At 39.0% G+C, this 20,601-nt stretch overlaps 2 protein-coding genes across 2 annotated transcripts in view; both read right to left on the minus strand.

Moving 5' to 3' along the window:
• Positions 1–20,601, minus strand: part of LOC136259448 (ankyrin-1-like) — a 455,130-nt gene that overhangs the window by 229,836 nt on the left and 204,693 nt on the right. The gene's annotated exons all lie outside the window — the stretch shown is intronic.
• LOC136257637 (uncharacterized) overlaps positions 1–20,601 on the minus strand; it is a 97,777-nt gene that overhangs the window by 3,767 nt on the left and 73,409 nt on the right. The window contains exons 4-7 of the mRNA XM_066050889.1: positions 17,946–18,029; positions 15,117–17,318; positions 13,078–13,141; positions 1,639–1,977 (exon numbers count right to left, since the gene is read on the minus strand). Of these exons, the coding sequence (XP_065906961.1) occupies positions 1,639–1,977; positions 13,078–13,141; positions 15,117–17,318; positions 17,946–17,969 (2,629 nt within the window). The 5' untranslated portion in view covers positions 17,970–18,029. The remainder of the gene's footprint in view (positions 1–1,638; positions 1,978–13,077; positions 13,142–15,116; positions 17,319–17,945; positions 18,030–20,601) is intronic.

Here is a 20,601-nt window from a genome sequence, read left to right on the forward strand (position 1 = left end):
CTTCTTCTGGCTGATCTCTCTACAGAGTAACATGTTAGTAAAGCTGAAGTCTTTACATGGTGGATTTTGATTGTTAAACTCGCTGCATGAAGACTTGTTTGTAGCAGAACTTCTACAAAGAGTGAATCGTTTTTAGCTGAACTCTCTACAGGGTGCACGACTTGTTTATAGCTGAACTCTCTTCAATGTGACTTGTAATGTTCTGAATCACTACAGCAATATATTTGTAGCTGAACTCTCTATAGGGTGACTTGCCTTTTGCTGAACTGTCTATAAGATTAACTGTTTGCAGCTAAACTCCCTACAGAATAACTTGTAATGTAATAGAGTAAATAAATTAACTGAATGCTCTATTAGGGTGACTGTTCTATTAGAGTATCTCGATCTCGCAGTTGCCTTTCGAATCATAACTCAGTGGTTTGTAATCCGATTGCTCTGTACTACGGCAAGGACTTTCTATGAAGATTATTCCAGCTATACACCGATTTTCAGCTCATTGCTCTAAGCGGTTTGCCTAGTAGGCGTAAAACGAATACTTTTTTTTATTCATAAAAATCGATCGCGTAATTGTAACACAGGTTGGGTTTTGTGTCATATCTCCATGGTCTTTATCTCGATTCCTTTTAAACCACCAAAAGGCACGTCTACGATGGTTACTCCATCTACATAGCAATTTTCAACTCATTCCATGAAGCGGTTTACCCTGTAGGCGTGACAACAAATCGATCTTGTTTTATGCGAATAATCGATCATAACTCCCGAACCATTCATCGGATTTGCACCAAATGTGATGCTAGGATTCGCCTTTGGACTCCCTTTCTGTGTGCCAAATTGCAAGGCGATCGGAGCACGCGTTCGCGTTTTATAGCAATTTTTGCAAGTGTGCGAAAACACAAAGAAAAAAAATCAAAACTTTGGCAGCTCGCTTCTCGGACATGGCTGAAGCGATTTCCTTCAAATTTGGTATGTAGACTTCCCTGGCTGGCGGGCAACTCTGTAGCAAATTTGGTTCCAATCGGAAAAGGGATCACCGAGATACAAGTGTGAAAATGACGTTTTCTTTCTTCCTCTCAGTATACCCACGGTGTGACGCGCAGGCTTCTTGGGCCGCACGACACACTATCGTGTGTCTTGATTACTGAAAAGATTGTGATACTCTAATAGAGCAGTCAATGACTCTAATAAAGCAGTCACACTCCAGGCCGTTTTTTTTTTGGTCTTCAGCTTTACCACTGGGCACCCATAAGTTAAATATCTTCTTATGCCCCTGCTGTTGTACAAATACATAAAAATTGCATTTACTTGATTCCTGTAAAATACATACTTGTCTGTCGAGTACCCAGACACATTGGCCGCATGACACTGTATCAAGTGTGAAGTATCCTATTTTATTTAGAAGATTATAAATTTTGGTTGCTGTGCATATAATTTTCACAGATTTTTATATCATGACCTTCACAATGATGCAATATTATCTTAGTTTTTTTGTGGTAGCTAAGCAAATGATTTTTATGCTACATTGAAAACTGAAAAATCTTGTATGGTCATACAGATGTTTACTGTTAAGGTGTGTTCCTTTCCTATAATTTATACCAATGCATGCATGCTAATGTCTATCAATAATGAATGTTCGTGCACCTTTGTCATCTTCAACTACATCATTGTCGCACTGTATGTCTTCAAGTCTAGCATTGATTTCTTGTGACAACTTCTTAGCAGCATCAATGCCATGCCGTTCCATGATTACAAGCATTTTGGTTAATACATTAGAATCACCCTTCTGTATTCTACATGATACTGTCTCTAACAGCAATTCAGCAGCCATTTGTGAAGTAGGGGAGTTAAGAATCTTTAGGTTGTCTGCTAGTGAAATGATCCTATCTGACACAAAATATGGACAAAGATCAGAAACTGGCAACATATTCACAAGTTTATCATAGAATTCCAATAACAATTGATACTTTGCAGAGTGATGACCTACACAAACACAAACACCTGGATTACATTTTATAGCATTAATTTTACGAAATAACTAGTGGTGCATTGGAGCTATCCTGTATTAAATGTTTTTCTGATGCACTATTGAGTATCTTAGTAGCACCTAAAAAAAACAAAGCAATACACAAGTCAGATATTTAAAACTGGTTATGGACTTGTTGCACATACGTACTTGTAAGATTTAGCTATTGACAGTATACAGTACATTATTGTGTACTGGTACAATGATGTTTATGTGTCATTTCCTGTGTGGTAATTTGAAGGAAGAAAAGAAATGGAGTTTAACTTGTTGAACAAAGTTAACAAAGGGAGATAATTTAAAATGCATTTTGTGTAGTAACAAATTGCAGCTAATAAATTATGGAGTATAATATAGGTATGTAGCACACCTGCATCACAATGCTAGGCGTAGTAGCTATAGAACAGTAGGTATTAACTGGAAAACATTTTGAACGCATGCACAAGGAAACATCGTGTGTGTAGTTTATTCCAAAAGTGTAACCGGGTGAAATGAAAATCAGTCCCCTCCCAAAGCCCACCCTAGGACTAGGAGGCCATGTTGGAAATGAGTACAAAAAAACCAAATTACATTAATGTTGCTAAAAGAATGATAATAAAATAATAAATATTATCATACAGTACGATAGTACTGTATATTAGGGACATCGAAGGTGTGGGGGCGATTTGTGATATATTATAACCCAAAAACCTGCCACAATTTTTTCTCACAACAGCATGACAGTATTGGTTGGGTAAAACCAAGTCCAAAAGTGTCTTCAGATCGACCCGAAACATTTGCGTCATGTAAGAGGTCACGTGATGGACAGTCGATAGGCTCACGTGAGGTGTTTGGAAGAGTCAGTCGAGCAGAGGGCCAACAGGAGTTGTAGCTCGACTCTATTCAGTGACAGTTTGCTTTTTCTTAGGATCATAGATAATGAACTCAGTTATATTATTTTATTAAGATTGCTAATATTAAATAATATACTTTGTGTGTCAACCGGAGGCTCGGCTGCGGCCACCTGGGCTTCGAGTAGGAGGTACTACTGGGGTTCTACAAATTTGGAGGTCCTACTGAGATCCTGAAGAAGCAGACAGGAACGTGAAGGAGCTATGGACGCCTGCGTATCCTGTAAGAGAGAGGTTACGGAGGAAGAGAAGGCCATGGCGTGTGACCTTTGCGACAAGTGGGAACATGTAGGTTGTTTAAAACGTAGTGATAAGCTGACCGATGAATTGTATGATGCATTGGTTGGGTGTCGGTCTAAATCAGTGTTGTATGTTTGCACCCCTTGTCGAGCAAAGGGCACGATTACAAATCGTTTGCATATGTCAGAGTTTGAGCTTGCACGTACGCAAGATGCTAGACACGAAGAGCGGCTGGCCAGCGCGCAACGTGTTGACGAACTTAATGCTCTAGTTATGGAGCTACGTGATGAGAAGAAAGATCTCATTACCAGACAGACAAGTCTGGAAGGCGAGATACAGGTCCTCACTAAACAAATGGTGTCATTTCGGGGAAAGGGCAAATCGTCTGCTGAAATTGCAGGTGCAGAATTACAACCAGTTGTGGACAAGGTCGTAAGGTCAGAAAAACCCACTGAAGATACAAGTTTACCAGTGACCCAGACAGAAGGTAGCCACGACAGTGATGGCAGTGATTCTAGCAGTGATGCCTCCTATGCTAGTGGTAGCAATCAGAGAGGTCATCTGCCGAATAGACAGAGCAGAAAGTGTGACCCTCATCCACCGGGATTTCGTTCTCTTACTAGCAGAATAGACAAGTTTAGTGGCAAACGGGGTGACGATGATTTTGAGATATGGCTGTTAGACTTTACTGAAGCAACCAACGACTGTGGGTGGAGTAACCAGCAACGTGCCCGTTGGTTCTCATGGTTTTTGACTGGTCCTGCGAAGGCGACATGGCAACATACTGTGAAGGAACGCGACAAGGCTTCATGGTCAAAGATAGTGGAGATCTATCGTGGACAGTATGGTGTTCACCTCGACCCACGCACGGCCTATCAGAGATGCCAGGATCTACAGTACAGTCAGTTTGGGTCAGCTCAAGGTCTGCTGGACGCAATGCGTGATTACCAGCGCATGGCACCTCGTAAGTTAAATGATGAAACCCTGGAATCTATTTTGTGGAATAAGGTTCCACTAGAGCTCCAAAAAGAGTTGGGAGAGATTCCTGCTGGTTCTGTACAAGAACTTCTACAGAGACTGCTGCGTGCCGAGATAGTTATTCAAGAGAGAGCTAGACGGGGTGGTTCAGGTGAGAGAATTCCAAAGAAGGAAAGGCAGAGTGAAACTGTCTACAACAAGTTTGGCAAGGTCTCTCAAGACAAGAATAGTAGCAATAGTACTCCAACAAAGCCTAAGAACCAAGTAGAGATGTTCATGAAGGGTGTCAAGTGCTTTAAGTGTCAGAAAACAGGGCACATAGCCAGGAACTGTACAGAGTCTAAAACCAAATCATCCTTAAGGGTTGACGTTGATAGTCCGGAGACTGAGGAAGAATCTGAGTCCAGAGTAGATCAGGATGATGAAATGTGGATGCGTACAATATTATCTGAATCTGATACTCAAGCAGTAGCATTACAAGTGGCACTGAAAGGCCCATCTTATAAGGTAGACATTGTGGTTGACGGAATTAAGACAAGAGCTCTTTTAGACAGTGGTGCACAAGTTTCTTTGGCTCGACAGCAGTTACTACCTCACATTAAGCAGAAGAGTAACTGGTCCATAGAACAGTGTAGAGAAAGAAATTTCAAACTAGATGGACAACCTTTGGGTGCTGGTGGTGAATCACTGGGTGCTAAGGGTATTGTGGCCTTACAGGTCACAATTGAAGGTACTAATGTTTCTAAATGTGTACCCTGCTATATTCTAGACTCTTCAAAGCCTATTTGGAGGGGCGAACTGCAGAACTGTTGTTTGATCCTTGGTACTAATGCCATGGAGGATTTGGGCTACAAGATAATTGACAGCGTCGGACAGCCAGTGATGTCAAGCAGTCACGCAGAGTCAGCAGTGGTAAGACAAGTTGTTTTATCTCAAACCCTGAGATTAGGACCACAACAGACTAGAGTAGCTCGTGTAGAGCTGAGTGCCAATGATGATGAAGATGTAAGCAGCCAAGTAGGAGTAGTGACTCCTGATGAGTCTGTATTGGCCAGTGATTGCTGTGACTTTATGGAAGGATACTGGACTGGAGAGAGTGATTTTAACATTCCAGTAACTAATTGGGGTGTGGAGCCAGTTGTACTCACCAAAGGTACTGTCATTGGAGTTATTGATACTGTTTCTGTAGTTGAGATGGATGACAATGTTTGGAAAGATGAATCCTTTGGAACTGTTGCCGTAGTGAACATGGGTAATGGTGACCGTGAGAATCTCCTTAAGACACAATTAACTGTTGGCAGAAACTGTACACCTGACCAGAGAGTAGCCATTATTAATTTGATGAAGAAGAAGCTTGATGTGTTCGCTTTAACAGACAAGGAACTTGGAGAAACTGATTTGGTAGAGCACTCCATAGACATGAGCGACACTACACCAGTTAAGTCTCCACCAAGAAGACTGCCATATGCTCAACGCAATGAACTTGAGAGTGAGTTACAACATTTACTAGATACAGGTTGTATTGAATCCTCAGGAAGCTCTTTTGCTTCAGGATTGGTTTTAGTCAGGAAAAAGGATGGTTCCCTAAGAGTTTGTGTTGATTATCGTGGAATTAACAAGAAGACAATACCTGATCAATATCCGATCCCTAGAATTGACGACCTAATTGATGCTGTTGGTAGATGTAAAGGAAAGATCTTTACCACACTAGATCTAATGAAGGGATATCACCAGATTAAGATGGCACCTGATTCTAGAGATAAGACTGCGTTTACTTGTCACTTGGGATTATTCCAATACAGAAGGATGCCATTTGGTTTGACTAATGCTCCAGCAACCTTTCAAAGGTTAATGAATAAGTTATTTAGTGGTCGTGACTGGAGTTTTGTTTTTGTATACCTTGATGACCTTCTAATAGTGTCCCAATCATTTGAGGAACATCTTGTTCATGTTGAGAAAGTGTTACATCGGTTACAGGAAGCAGGCTTACGACTGAAACCTCAGAAGTGTGCATTTGCACAATCAGAGATCAAATATCTGGGCCATACCCTATCACCACAAGGAGTAAGACCAAATGATAGTAAGGTGAGAGCTGTGAAAGAGTTTTCTACACCAACCTGTTGTAAAGAAGTGAAGAGCTTTCTTGGATTGGTGAACTTTTATCGACGCCATCTATCAAACCTTGCCGTGGTAGCTAGACCACTCACTGCATTGACAAGGAAAGATAAGGAGACAGGGTCAACAGTATCGTTTGTGTGGGATAGTCAGTGTGAGTCAGCTTTCCAAGAAGTCAAGAGGATGCTAGTTTCAGCACCCCTCTTACATCCACCTGACTTAGACAAACCTTTCTTTTTGTGGACTGATGCTTGCGGTAAAGGATTTGGAGCCTTATTAGAACAAGAAAGTGATGATGGTAGAAGATATCCAATTGCCTATGCTAGTAGACAAACTAACGTAGCTGAATCCAGTTATGCCCCTACTGAGCTAGAAGTGGCTGCACTTGTTTATGCAGTGGAGCATTTTGAGGTTTACCTGTTGGGTAACGACTTTACTGTGTATACTGACCACAAGTCACTGGTCAGTGCATTTCTTGCCCATTTGAAGAACCAGTCTAAAGGGTTACTCGCAAGATGGTACTTGAGAATATCTAGATTTTTGCCCAAGATGAAAATTGAATATAAACCAGGATCAGCAAATGTTGTGGCTGATTGTCTTTCCAGAGCTCCTCTACCAGCTACTGAGGTCGCAGTATTGCAGATTTCTGAGAGTGATGAGTCACTGTTACAACTTGTTCGTCAGGAACAGAGACAGGATCAGGAATTGGTACAGCTCATGAATTATTTAGAGGATAGGTCCTTACCTGATAATGTACAAGCTGCCAGACACGTGGTGGGTCAAGCTAAGAAGGGTTTTATTCTAGTTGATGGAATTCTTTACTATGAAGGAGGAGAATTTCCAGCCAAGCGTCGACTGGTAGTTCCAGCTCACTTACACCAGAAGATTGTGGATGAACATCACGATGGAAGCTTCGCAGGTCATTTCTCTGTGAAGAGAATGAGCAAGAGAATTGGACGCTACTTTTACTGGAGAGGTATGAATGCTGATGTGTTGAAAAAGTGTGAATCTTGTGTGAGTTGTGCTTCTGTACAGGGTTGCAGTTTTGTGGGTAAGCCACTCCTAGTTAGTGTTCCTGTGGGAGGCCCATTTGAATGCCTTGGTATGGATTTTGTTGAGCTTGATTTAAGTGAAAGTGGGAAGAGATATGCTTTAGTTTTTCAGGACTATTTAACTAAATGGCCTGAAGTGTACGCTGTGTCTGATCACAAAGCAGAGACTGTGGCTCAATGTTTAATAGATCTGATTTGGCGGCATGGAGTTCCCAACAGAATTATACATGACAGGGCACCAGAGTTTCTATCAGATGTGTTGCAGGAAACAGCTCACTTAATGGGAATTACTCAATTGCCTACTTCTGGTGGACACCCTCAAACAAACGGTCTTGTAGAACGTTTTAATAGAACTTTAAAACAAATGTTGGCTAAAGTAGTGACCAGAAGAGGCCGTAATTGGGATAAAGTGCTTGGAGCTGTCTTGTTTGCTTATAGGAGTACTCCACACCAATCAACTGGTGAAACACCATTCTACTTGGTGTATGGCAGAGAGCCTAATCTCCCAACAGCAATGAATTTTCATGTACCTGTGACTAAGTTCCCTGTGGTAGAAACAGATTACGGTGTTGCTTTGGAAAAAGAGCTTAAGTATGCCCGATCACTTGCTAAACAGAATCTGGAAACTTCTCAAAAGCAACAGAAGAAATACTATGATAAGAAGGCAAAGGGCAGTGATCTCAAGGTTGGAGATTTGGTAATGCTTAAGGTACAACCAAAGTTCAAACTTGACAAACAGTTTCAGGGACCTTTTGTAATTGTGTCACTGACTAATACGAATGCTGTCATACAGGTAAAGGGAGATGAAGATGGTGAGACGATGATTGTGTCTAGACAAAGGCTTTCTAAATGTAGTGTACAAATGGCTAAAGCAAGACCATGGTTAGGCCAATCTGGTAAACTCAGAAAAAGAAGAACTGTAAGAAAACCTAAACCTCGCCAATCTAAGTCTGCTCAAGATGCTCAAGTTGATGTGCAGGACAGTGCTATTGATTATAGAACAAGATCAGGACGGACAGTTAGAAGACCAGCAAGACTGATAGAAGATCGCCATGATGGGCAATCTCTTAAAGGAGGGGGAAGTTGTAAGAGGTAACGTGATGGACAGTCGATAGGCTCACGTGAGGTGTTTGGAAGAGTCAGTCGAGCAGAGGGCCAACAGGAGTTGTAGCTCGACTCTATTCAGTGACAGTTTGCTTTTTCTTAGGATCATAGGTAATGAACTCAGTTATATTATTTTATTAAGATTGCTAATATTAAATAATATACTTTGTGTGTCAACCGGAGGCTCGGCTGCGGCCACCTGGGCTTCGAGTAGGAGGTACTACTGGGGTTCTACATCAAGTTGCTAAAGAATTTATATAAAAATGTTATTCAACAGAATTTTCTACTACCTGTGCCTGCCTGCCTGTCTGCCTGCCTGCCTGCCTGCCTGCCTGCCTGCCTGCCTGCCTGCCTGCCTGCCTGCCTGCCTGCCTGCCTGCCTGCCTGACGCCTTCAGTCAAACGTAGCAGAAAAGTGGCTACAGCTATATACAGCCCAAATTTTTTTGCAGAAACGTTTCTAGTTTGCTTTAGTCTCATCTTCGCAGACCTATTCTCCGAGATGACGCTTATCAATTAGAGGTGTTTAATAACTACACAAGAGGTGGCGATGTGAGGTAAGCTTTGCTTTTGTAAAGTCTGTACTGCACAGCCATAAAATGATAAAAATACTGTTTAATCGTCACCTTTTGTAAAATCTTGTGTAAGTATTAAACAACAATTATAACTTGTCAGAGTTGGCGATTTCTCGGACAAAAATGGTATGGACATTTCACCAGATCCTTTCAGAGGGGGTGCTTATAATCTCTAATCGATAAGCACCACCCCGGAGAATGGGTCTGTGAAGACGAGACTAAGTTTGCTTAAGAAAAAACCTTTGGTATATTGATAAGCATACAATGCTTGTGCTATTGTCTCACCTTTTATCCTTCTTTACCATGGCCATCAGTCAAGGTTCTACCGCTGAGTGTTAATAGACTACAGTACGGCTTCCATACCAGTGTATATTGCATCAAATTATTCGAATACACTTGGTCGCCGGTTGCACCAAAAACACACGCATACGTGACTCGCTGTTGATATCGATCAGAGAGAGAAACTCACGGCGAACTATATAGCAATGTGTTACAGTACGATAGTACTGTATATTAGGGACATCGAAGGTGTGGGGGCGATCCGTGATATAATATAACCCAAAAATCTGCCACGATTTTTCCTCACAATGACATGACAGTATTGGTTGGGTAAAACCAAGCCCAAAAATGTCTTCAGATCGACCTGAAGTCAATAAATATAGTTTATTTAGTAACAACGTTAAACCGAGTCGGGTCATCCAGGTCCTGCTTTACAGATTATTCGGGTCCAACCCCACGTGCTAAATTAAATGTGGACGTGTTACTACACGTCATAGTGTAGCTCTGCTTCTTTCGTGAGCCACGTCCACTTATGTAAATTACAGTCTGTAGACATATGGTAGCCACGCCCATTCATCAGTCCGTAGGTATGCACGAATCTACATCCATTATTGTCTGCAGGCTTATGTAGAGCCATGCCCACCGATCAGTTGTTATTGTATGAGGCATAATCTAGTATAATAGTGCTGTGAGTAACTCAGCAGATATTTAGTGGTCATGAGCTTGCAAAAAAACTTCACAAACAAGTATAAGAAAAAATTAGGAATTTTAAATTAGATTAGGGACAGTGTATAATGCTGCAATAAAAAGTACTGAAACAAGCTGGATCAGAGTAGTACGTAATGTCCAAATACTGTAAAACAATAAGAAGTGAATATCCCTACTATGCATTGAGTGTAGCACAGTAGGGATATTCACTTCTTATTGTTTTAAAGTATTTGGACATTACGTACTACTCTGATCCAGCTTGTTTCAGTACTTTTTAATACCCTGTCCCTAATCTAATTTAAAATTCCACTTATACTTGTAAAGGAGAGGGAATTAAATGTCATTATTCTGTCAGGGGAAGAAATGCACAGACATTGAAGGGAGTTGTCTGTGGTAGACTTGAATTGAGCCCATTGTTCCCCAATTCCAAGAGTAGCTCTTCCATCCTAAGGCTTTCCTGGGGTGTGATAGTACAGTAGGATTGTTAGGATGGCCTTAGAAATCCCTGTGGCTTCAAAGTTGGGAACCCCGTGTATTTTCCCCCAAGTCTCATGCAATTGGCAGCCACAATTTGTGGCTGATCATATCATTGGTCCTATTGCAAATCATATAGGATAACCATGGAACCCTCCCTGCACACCTACCAAAACAACCAAGGATGGCGGTTGACAAGTGAACAATATCAGCTTGAAATAAATGGCTGATTGTTTGTGGTTCTATAATTAAATGAGCACAATTAACAACCCAGCCTTTACATATGAAAATACATAAGTGGGAAGGCTCATATCCCTTCAGAATGACATTAATTTTGGCCAACTTGGCGAAATTATTTTCTAGACTAGGTGCTGAAAAGATTGATGGAATACTCAAATAGTATTAATAGAACAGTCAAAAAGGTTTCCAGCAGCACCGATCCAGGATGGCCTTAGAAATGCTTGTGGCTTCAAAGTTGGGAACCCCGTGTATTTTCCCCAAGCCTCATGCAATTGGGAGCCACAATTTGTGGTTGATCATATCATTGGCAGTGGCGTAGCTACCATTGAGGCAACCGAGGCAGCTGCCTCGGTAAAAATTCTCACTAACAGCAGGCTGAGCAGGCCTGAGTTTTGGCATCCCTGATTTTCTACTCAAACGTTCATACTAGACAGCATTACTGTATCACACATCATCATAATAGAATCTATGGCTGTAGTACTAAGCAGAGCCAGAACCTACAGTGACATGGTGCTGGACCACTTATCAGCTTCTTGAATTTGTAAAAGATCGAGATACTCTAATAGAACAGTCATCGTAATATACTCTAATAGAGCATTCAGTACAGATTAACCACCATTCTCATTACACTGCTTGGTCTGAATTATTTACATTTATGTTAATTGCATTGAATTACTTTTCAAAAATTCCAATGAGTCAACTGCATGGCATGGCATTACATTGAGCATACAGATCAATTACAATAAAAAATATAGCCTCCACATGTCATTTCAAAGCATATATGTGACTGAATTTGACAAAACAAGGCTTCGACGCACAAAGCTTTGTTAGGAGATATGGCGATTTTAAGGAATCATTGTGTAATAACTTCCCAGTGCCTACAGCTGTGCAAACAAAATTTGCACCAATTGTTCATCTATTCACTAGCTATCACTGAGTGGGTGTATACATTTCTGATACCCAAAATTTGCCCTGTTTTGAGCAGCTTTTTTCGAGCAGGTTATAATATCACAGATGGTAGTAATAAGGGCGGGAGGGTGGGGGTGGACGGTGGTCTTAATATACGGGTATAAAATGGAGTAAGAAGACGATTGGAATCCAGAGGCCAAGTTTGGGCTCTCCATGGCCCTCCATGGCCCTCAAATTACTCCAAATTGACTGAGAACACTATTGGCGAGCTCTCTGTGAAGTCCCAGCTCACTACACACCATTATCACAAAGCCATGGCCATTTAATGGTGCCAATCTCACACTCGTGGCTTTGACAGGGTCGGAAGAAAGCTGCTACAGAAACCAGACTTATCAGTGCTGAAGGAAGTACAGTGTGAAATTTGATAGTGTATTAGACCAGCAATCCATTTCTGGTAAAATCGTAAGTTTGATTTTGTGTGTGTGGAAGCCTTGTTATGTGAAATCCGGTCACATATTTTCAAACTTTTCCTTGAGGGAGCATGCCAATGAGTCAACTGCATGGCATGGCATTACATTGAGCATACAGATCAGTTACAATAAAAAAAATAGCCTCCACATGTCATTTCAAAGCATATATTTTCAAAATTTTCCTTGAGGGAGCATGCCCCCAGACTCCCTAGCTTGACATGCTTAGCACATGCAGTTGATCATCACATGAAAGAGATAATCTCTGACTTAAATATCACAGCAGGTCAATAAAAAGTATAGTGTACATGACTATGACCTCCGTTGGACTCCATGGATGGCCTGACCACTCAAACTGTCTCTGGAGTAATTCAGTTTTTTGTGCCGGTTGAATGCAATTAAACTACTTTAATAATTGAAGTATGGTATACTGTATAGCATTAACTAAGCTGGAGCATTACTTATGACATGTAGAAAAACAGTTTCTTCCATCCAATCAGAGTCAACCTGCAAATGTTTACCACCCATACTTGAAAGTATTTGTGAATCAGTTGAGACAGAAGCAGACCCTTTCAATTAGGTCAATGTATAAACTTTGCCTCGGTAAATATTTATTCCTGGCTACGCCACTGCATTGGTCCTATTGCAAATTGTATAGGATAACCATGGAACCCTTCCTGCACACCTACCAAAACAACCATCATCCTTGGACGACAGTTGATAAGTGAACAATATCAGCTTGAAATAAATGGCTGATTGTTCATAGTTCCATAATTTAATGACTAACACTAAGAAAAATTAACAACCCAGCCTTTACATATGAAAATATATAAGTGGGAGGGGCTCATATCCCTTTAGAATGACATTAATTTTGACCAACTTAACAAACTTATTTTCTAGGACTAGGTGCTAAAAAGATTGATGGAATACTCAAATAGTATTAATAGAACAGTCAGATAGGTTTCCAGCAGCACTGATCCAGTTGTAACTCTGTGCCCTTTAAACAATCACCATAATAATTGTCACTTACCAATTTGTAGTTGTTTGGTTGCTTCAGTTTGACGAGTCTTAGCTTCCCCAGAATATTGATATTCCTACAGAAATTGTGAAAATGCTAACTATCTATTCCAAGTTGTGCAACAAAGTAGCAGGCTTTGGGGCTTGTTTTTTTTTTTACTTTACACAGACGTTTAGCATTAACATCCTAACAATAGTTAAGAACTAAGTGTGACCAGGCCTAAGGCATGTGGGCACATGATATTTGCCTACTTTTTCACACGTTCATCACTCATAACTTTTTGTACCATTATGCTATGGCATTGCAATTTTCCACTCTTAGTAAGCATTTAATTGGCATCATGATGCAAATTACAGAATGGAAAATATACTTTGCCAGTACTGAGATATGACCTGTAGAGTGATGGGGTGTAGTTTGTACCCACATGCCCTGTTTTCACAAGCCCGGTCACAAATATTGTATGTTGCAAATATGCTCATAATTATGGTTGATTTTCCAATTTAAAGCATGCCCACTACTTGGTGATTTTCACTGATGGTATTTCATAGTTATCTTACACTGTGTGCCTGTTTGATTAGAATGTCTTGATTATCTGCTTGTTACACATGGTTCATTTTCTAACTATCACTCCTTGATGATCAACTGGATTTACATTCTTTTAAAGAAGGTGTGTAGCTTGATAATTATACAGTATGCCTTTTCAAAAGAAAATGAAAGTGACTCTCTTAGAATGTTTGTTCAATTAGCATGACAATTATTAACACAGCACTGAAAATTGTGTACAATATGTTACGAGTACATTATCTGTGACTGACTTTGACAAAACCTGGCTTCGACGCACAAAGCTTAGTTAGGAGATATGGCGATTTTAAGTAATCTTTGTGTAGTAACTTCCCAGTGCCTACAGCTGTGCAAACAAACTTTGCATCAATTATTCATCTATTTACTAACTATCGTTGTGTGGGTGTATACATTTCTGATACTCAAAATATGCCCTGTTTTGGGCAGCTTTTTTCAAGCAGGTAATGATATCACAAGTGGTAGTAATAAGGGCGGTGGGTGGGGGTGGCAGATGGGCTTAATATAGGAGTATAAAATGGAGTAAGAAAACGAATGGAATCCAGAGGCCAAGTTTGGGCCCTCCGTGGCCCTCAATCACTCCAAATTGATTGAGAACACTATTGGCGAGCTCTCTGTGAAGTCCCAGCTCACTATACACCATTACAACAAAGCCATGGCCATTTAATGGTGCCAATCTTCCACTCGTGGCTTTGACAGGGTTGGAAGAAAGCTGCTGCAGAAACCAGACTTGTCAGTCCTGAAGGAAATACAGAGTGGAATATGATAGTGTATTAGACCAGCAATCTATTTCTAGTTAAAACGTAAGTTTGATTTTGTGTGTGTGGAAGTCGGGTTATATGAAATCCGGTCACATTTAGATTGCATATTCATATTATGCAAAATTTATAACTCATAAGTGTTTAATATACTTCAAATTGCACTACACCTATTACTGTAGGAAATACAAGTGCAAGTTACTTTGACTTTTTACGAAGAAAAAAGATAAGAAAAATGCACGAAGACTAAACTTTGAAGGCATGGATTTAACTAACATTTGGGATGTTACATTTCTTATGACAAAAAAAATCCAGAGCATAATGATCCATTTATATATGACCACAACCATGTTACACAGGCGTGTAAATTGTATTTGTGTAGAGGCCTGACTGTAACCTGATTTCTACTCTGATTAACAATAAACAATGATTTAGGAACAATATAACAGTGTGTCACAAAGGTCGCAAGGTCAAAACTGAACTTTTGGTATAAATTTAGGTGGTTAAGTTGTATTTGTACTTTGTAGTACTGTGTCGTTAAAAGAGATTTGTTACAATGAGTTATTGTTTATTAAGTTTGACTACATGGAGGGAGTGTTTTAATCTAAATTTGTTTGATATTTTGACAAATACTCAACATTTGTGATGTACTGCAACCATATCATACACTGCTGCGTGTCTTATCTATAAGTAGCTACATTCACAATAATTCACCTCTGTTAGCCAAACTGTATGACCGCATTTCAGTTTAGTATCATTGATGCTTCCATATCTACACATTGCATAGTCAAAAGGAGGAGTCAATCTAGTAAGTGTTGCAATGTGTTCTTCCCTCATCTCTCCACATTGACAATGAAAACCATATTGGAGTCTTCCATGACTGTAACTTAATTGTTCACAAACACTTTCCAAGGCACTTCCAAGCACATCCTGCACAATGAGATGCACAGGATATTGCTGATAATAGTTAGTTTCCTGGTGTCTGATTTGGACCTCCAAATATGACAGTCTGTCCATTAATGAAAAAGAATATGCACTAGGCAAACGAAATGTAATCAAGTTACTGTAACTGTGCAGAGTATCCTTTTGTGTTAAAAGGTGCCTCCAACCATTTGGTAGATGTTGCAATAGTTGGACTACTAAGCAACAGAAAAATCCTCTTGGTAGGAGGTTGGATATGAACTGAATTAAAAGTGGTTCACCTTGAAGGTAGCCATATTGGGATAGTATACCATCACCTTGTGACTGACTACTGTGAGTTGGTAGTACATAGGGAATGAAGTAGTCCTCTCCACTACCATCTTCTCTTTGTATTGCAGCTATTATTTTCATCTCCACTAAAAGAGATATAAAATATTCTTCCTTGAGCTCTTCTTCTTCCCACTTTAACTGCTCTATCAATTCTTTACAAAGAATCCCATTATATTTTAATTTGTATGTAGCATGTAAATTAGAACTATCCTTGAAAGTAAATTGCACTATGCTGCTAAGTCTGTCAAAAAGCCACTGGTGATCAACAATCACATAATCACACAAACCAGGCACTTCAGGATAATACAACAAAATTCCCAACAGGTGGTAGTATAGTAAAGCACTTCTAACGTGTTCAACATCATTGATCAAGTTGCTTTTTACAGCAATGGAAACACAATCTTGAAATGATATATAAGCTTTATTATTGCTGGAACAAACTCTGCGTATCTCAAGCTCCAGTAACATCCATGTGATTGGTAGCTCAAACACATCTTTGTCTGAAGCTATTGTGTCTATCTTGTTACGAATATATTTTGAATTCAAATCCTCTTTTTTACTATCACCAGCAGTGGTGTTGTCTACTGGGAACAAAACACTGCCATCTTGGTTCAACCATACTGCTGCTTTGCAGTCAAGTTTTTCAACCATTGCAGTTAGTTTGCAATTGGTATTGTGTGTGATTTCTGAAGTGACTATGTCTGCATGAGTTCCCACACAACAAAGATAGGAATTGGTATTCTTGCCAGGAATTTTGACCAACTGTGGAACTTGACATGCTGGTCTTTCCAAAGAATCATTTATTGAGGACATAAGGAACTTGATCATGTCAAAGTTGGAGTACCTCAAATGATAAGGTTCAAACAAATGTTTACCATGTTCACTGTACTCCACCAACACTTGGTCTTCAAGGCTCTTGGATAAATTGTGTACCACAAAAGTCACCATTGGGTGAATATTGACTGTTGGTAGTAGGTGTATATATTCAGGTTGTCCTCCCGTGTCCAGTAGAGTAATAATATTAAACACTTCTCCAGGATGATGGAGAAGTTCATCCAATGCATCATGGGAAGAACTAGCCACAAAAGCACTTGTTACTAAGTTGTCAAATGTTCCTAAAGTTTTAGTTTTAACTTTAGGTGCCTGGGTAAAAATATTAGCAACACGTTTGCTCACAGACTGTGTTCGTGGTGCTGATGCAGATTTTGATTTGGTAGTTTGAATGTCTGACAGTGGTTGTCCTTCCTCAGGTTTTGTGTAGCTTCTACCAGAATTTTCCTGTTTAGGACTTTGTAGCTGCTGATTAATTGGTGAATGTCTCTCTTGTACTAGTAGTGACTTGTTTGATTGTAGCAACACTTGTCTTAAATAAGTTATTTCAGATTCACTATCCATTTCAAGCCAAACTGTATGTTTCATTTCAGAATCTCTTTCTTTTGAACCAACAACAAAGGCTTTTTTCACTGATATAGCATGTTTAGCTTGAACCACATTAGTGCTGTGGTGTAGCTTGTTGATTGCTTTCTGCATTAAAAGATTGCTAAAACTAGTTTTACCAGCTGCACCAGAACCAGTAAAAAGGATCTTAATGAACCTCACAGGTACTTTTCCAACCTGTGCCTTAGCCTTTTGAAGACTTTTTTGAAGTCTAGCAATCATTTGTTTCTGCACACATTATAGCAAAATGTAACATAAAATTGTTTTGTACATACAAAACTATTTGTGACACAAAACACATGTTACAAAAAAAACATGCGCATTATTATCACTTCATTCAACTTTAAACAGTAAAAATTAACTCAAATTGATATAACCTAAATTCACCTCTTTTTGGATTTTATTCTCTATCATATTGCTGCTGTTTCTAAGCTAGAACAACCTTCTTGCTTGAAACCATTGCTGAATATAGGCCAAAACTGTACCTTGATAAATTCCTGAGTTCATGCTGAACATAATGATACAACCATAGCCTATTGCTCTTGTCACTTATGATTAATTAAATGAGTGCCTTTAATTAGTTTTGCTTTCAGTATAGCCACATTGATTGTTTTGTTTTCCCTATACTAATACAGCCCATTAGTCTTTCCTCTAAACAAGGAAGTCATAAAATGAAGTTCAAGAAAATTGGGCTTTTGCTCAGTAGGTCATAATATTATATAGAAAATTTTGTTTACTATATTGTTGTAAAACTGGATTACAAAATCTTCAGCAACAATTTAAAGATGTATTCTCACTTCCAACTTCAAAATATGCAACACATACAGCTATACAAATACTTTTATAGACAGATACCTTTTCATTACTTTGTTTAACCATTTCATGCTTCAGTTGTGTGTACTTTCTTCCAGCAGCTAAATTAAGAGGTGTTTTACCATCCTGTAGGTATATATAATTCATTATCATACAGTACAGTAGTACTCTATAGTAGGGAGCATGAAGGTTTGGTCTTTTCTGTCCCATAATATTGCACGAACTATGTAGAAATCAGATAGAAGGGGAGAAGCACACCAGATTGCAACATGAAGTGTCAAGTGGACGATAGACATAAGGCAATGTGAAATTATTCTATTCTATTCTAAATACAGTAAGCTCAAAATTTTGCCCATAATGCTTTCAGGAATTTCCCAAAATTTTCACCTATTATGCTCTTCAGTGTTCCCATTATGCTTGCATTATGCTCCTAGGTTAGCAACATCTCTTACAATTACCTTGGATCATTTTAATCAGTGAATGTTTTATTAGCATATTTCACTACAAAGTGACTGTTCTATTAGAGAGTATGAATCTAAGGAGCAAAGTACAATTCATTTGAGTGATGTATTTCAGTTTACAGTTTCCACTGACTGCTCTAATAGGGAGTATCAATCTATTTCCCAGAATTAAGCCCCATAGTTTGAAATATCCACTTAATATGCTAGCATAAAACTGGCATAGAACTCCAGCCTATTATGCTTTTTATCATGCTGGCATATTTGACACAGGCCTATCTAGAGATGAAAATAAAACATACTATACCACCTAAACAAGCAGAGAACTTTTTTGGAAATGCATGCTTACTTAAAGAAGGACAAATTAACACTGCAACCACAGCAGCTTACTTGTTATAAACCGATGAATACAGCAAGTCATGTCTCTGTGTTTCCAAATTCTAGCCATGTGATTGATTTGATTGTGGGTTTACTTATGTGAGTTGAATATGGGCTGAAGGAAAATTGATGGTAAATTGAATAGAACTTGTTGTAAGGTGATAAGAACAACCAAAATCAAGTTACGGATAATTTTATGAAGGTATGCAAAGGAGTTGTGTGTTCCCTACCAAAAAATTACTTACACATGTACAGCTAGTTTTGTCCTTACAACTTAGTGTTATGGTAAAACCGTAGATATCAGTTTGCTCCTTATTGCATCACAAGTAGAATGACGCACATTGCACTGGAATCCAAAGTGGTAGCCAAGAAATGGCTGTGATGGTATGTTAATGGCAAAAACTTTAATGGCAGCACTTCAGGTGAATTTGAGTTGCTTCCTTCCAGGATTTGACACCAAATTCACCTGAATTGTCATTATTAAATATTTTACCATTAACCTACCATCACAGCCATTTCTTGGCCACCATTTTTTAATTTCAAAATTCTTTTCACCCTGGCCTTTTGGGGGGCCGCACTGATTTTTTACAGCTTGGTTGTTTGGGTTAGATATCACTTCTTTTTGCATTGCAAGCCACAAAGCCAGCCATAAACTTCCTTAGGTGCTTCCTTTTAACTTGTTTTATTTTCTTTACTACAGGAATTGTTATACAAAAGAAGCAATTAATTGTGTGTATAACTTTTTGTCTGATTAAATTAATATTTGCATATCTAACAGTGAATAAAGTAAATGATTATCATGTAGATAATAAGGTGACTTCTTACATACATAACTGAACTGTAGCTGAACTCTCATTGTTTGTAGTAGTTGAGTTCTTTACAGGGTGACGTGTTTCTAGATAAATTCTCTACAGGGTGATTTGAAATGTAGTTGAATTCTCTGCAGGGTGACTTGATCAAACTGATCTTCCTACAGGGTAATTTGTTTCCAGCTGATCTCTATACAGGGTAACTTTTTTCTAGCTCATCTCTCTACAGGGTGATTTGTATCTAGCTGAACTCTATACAGAGTGACTTATTTCTAGTTAAATTCTCTACTGGGTGACTTGTTTATAGCTGATCTCTCTACATGGTGATTTGTTTCCATCAAATATTTCTGTAGGCTGATTTGTTTGTAGCTGATCTCTATACGGATTACTTGTTTCTAGCTGATATCTATGGTGACTGCTCTATTAAAGTATCTCAATCTCGTACTTACTACACTGAGTTGGATTTTATGTTATAACTCTGTGGCTTTAAGTCTGATTCTTCTAAACTATTGAAGAGTCTTTTTAAGGTGATCAATCCGTATGTACACTGATTTTAAAATCATTCCACTGAGTGTTTTGTGTGGTAGGTGTGGCAAGTATTTTATTATCTAAATTAGCTAATCTCGACCACATAATTGTTGCACACATGGTTGGTTGTTTCATTGTATCTTCATGGTTGTTAACTCAATTTCTTTCAAATCACAAAAGGTTTGAGGTTCCATGGTTACCCTATCAATGTACCGAATTTCAACTTCTTCCCATAGGCAATTTACCCTGTAGGCATGAAAACTTGACATATTCCTGTTATTTTTCATGAATAATCACTAATAACTAGTTATCATATTCCAGCCAAACTTGATACCAACATCCACCTTTATATCTTCCTTCTGTGTGCCAAATTTCAAAGCAATCGGATATTTCATTCGTGTTTATGGCAATTTTTGTAAGTGTGCAAAAAGATGAAAACAAAGAGCAAAAAAAAAGAGAAGAAACTAAGCCAATTTTTGAAGTTTCATAACTATCTCGGGAATGCTTGACACAAATTTACTGAAA

Source organism: Dysidea avara, chromosome 6, assembly GCF_963678975.1.
Source record: "Dysidea avara chromosome 6, odDysAvar1.4, whole genome shotgun sequence".
NCBI lineage: Eukaryota > Metazoa > Porifera > Demospongiae > Dictyoceratida > Dysideidae > Dysidea > Dysidea avara.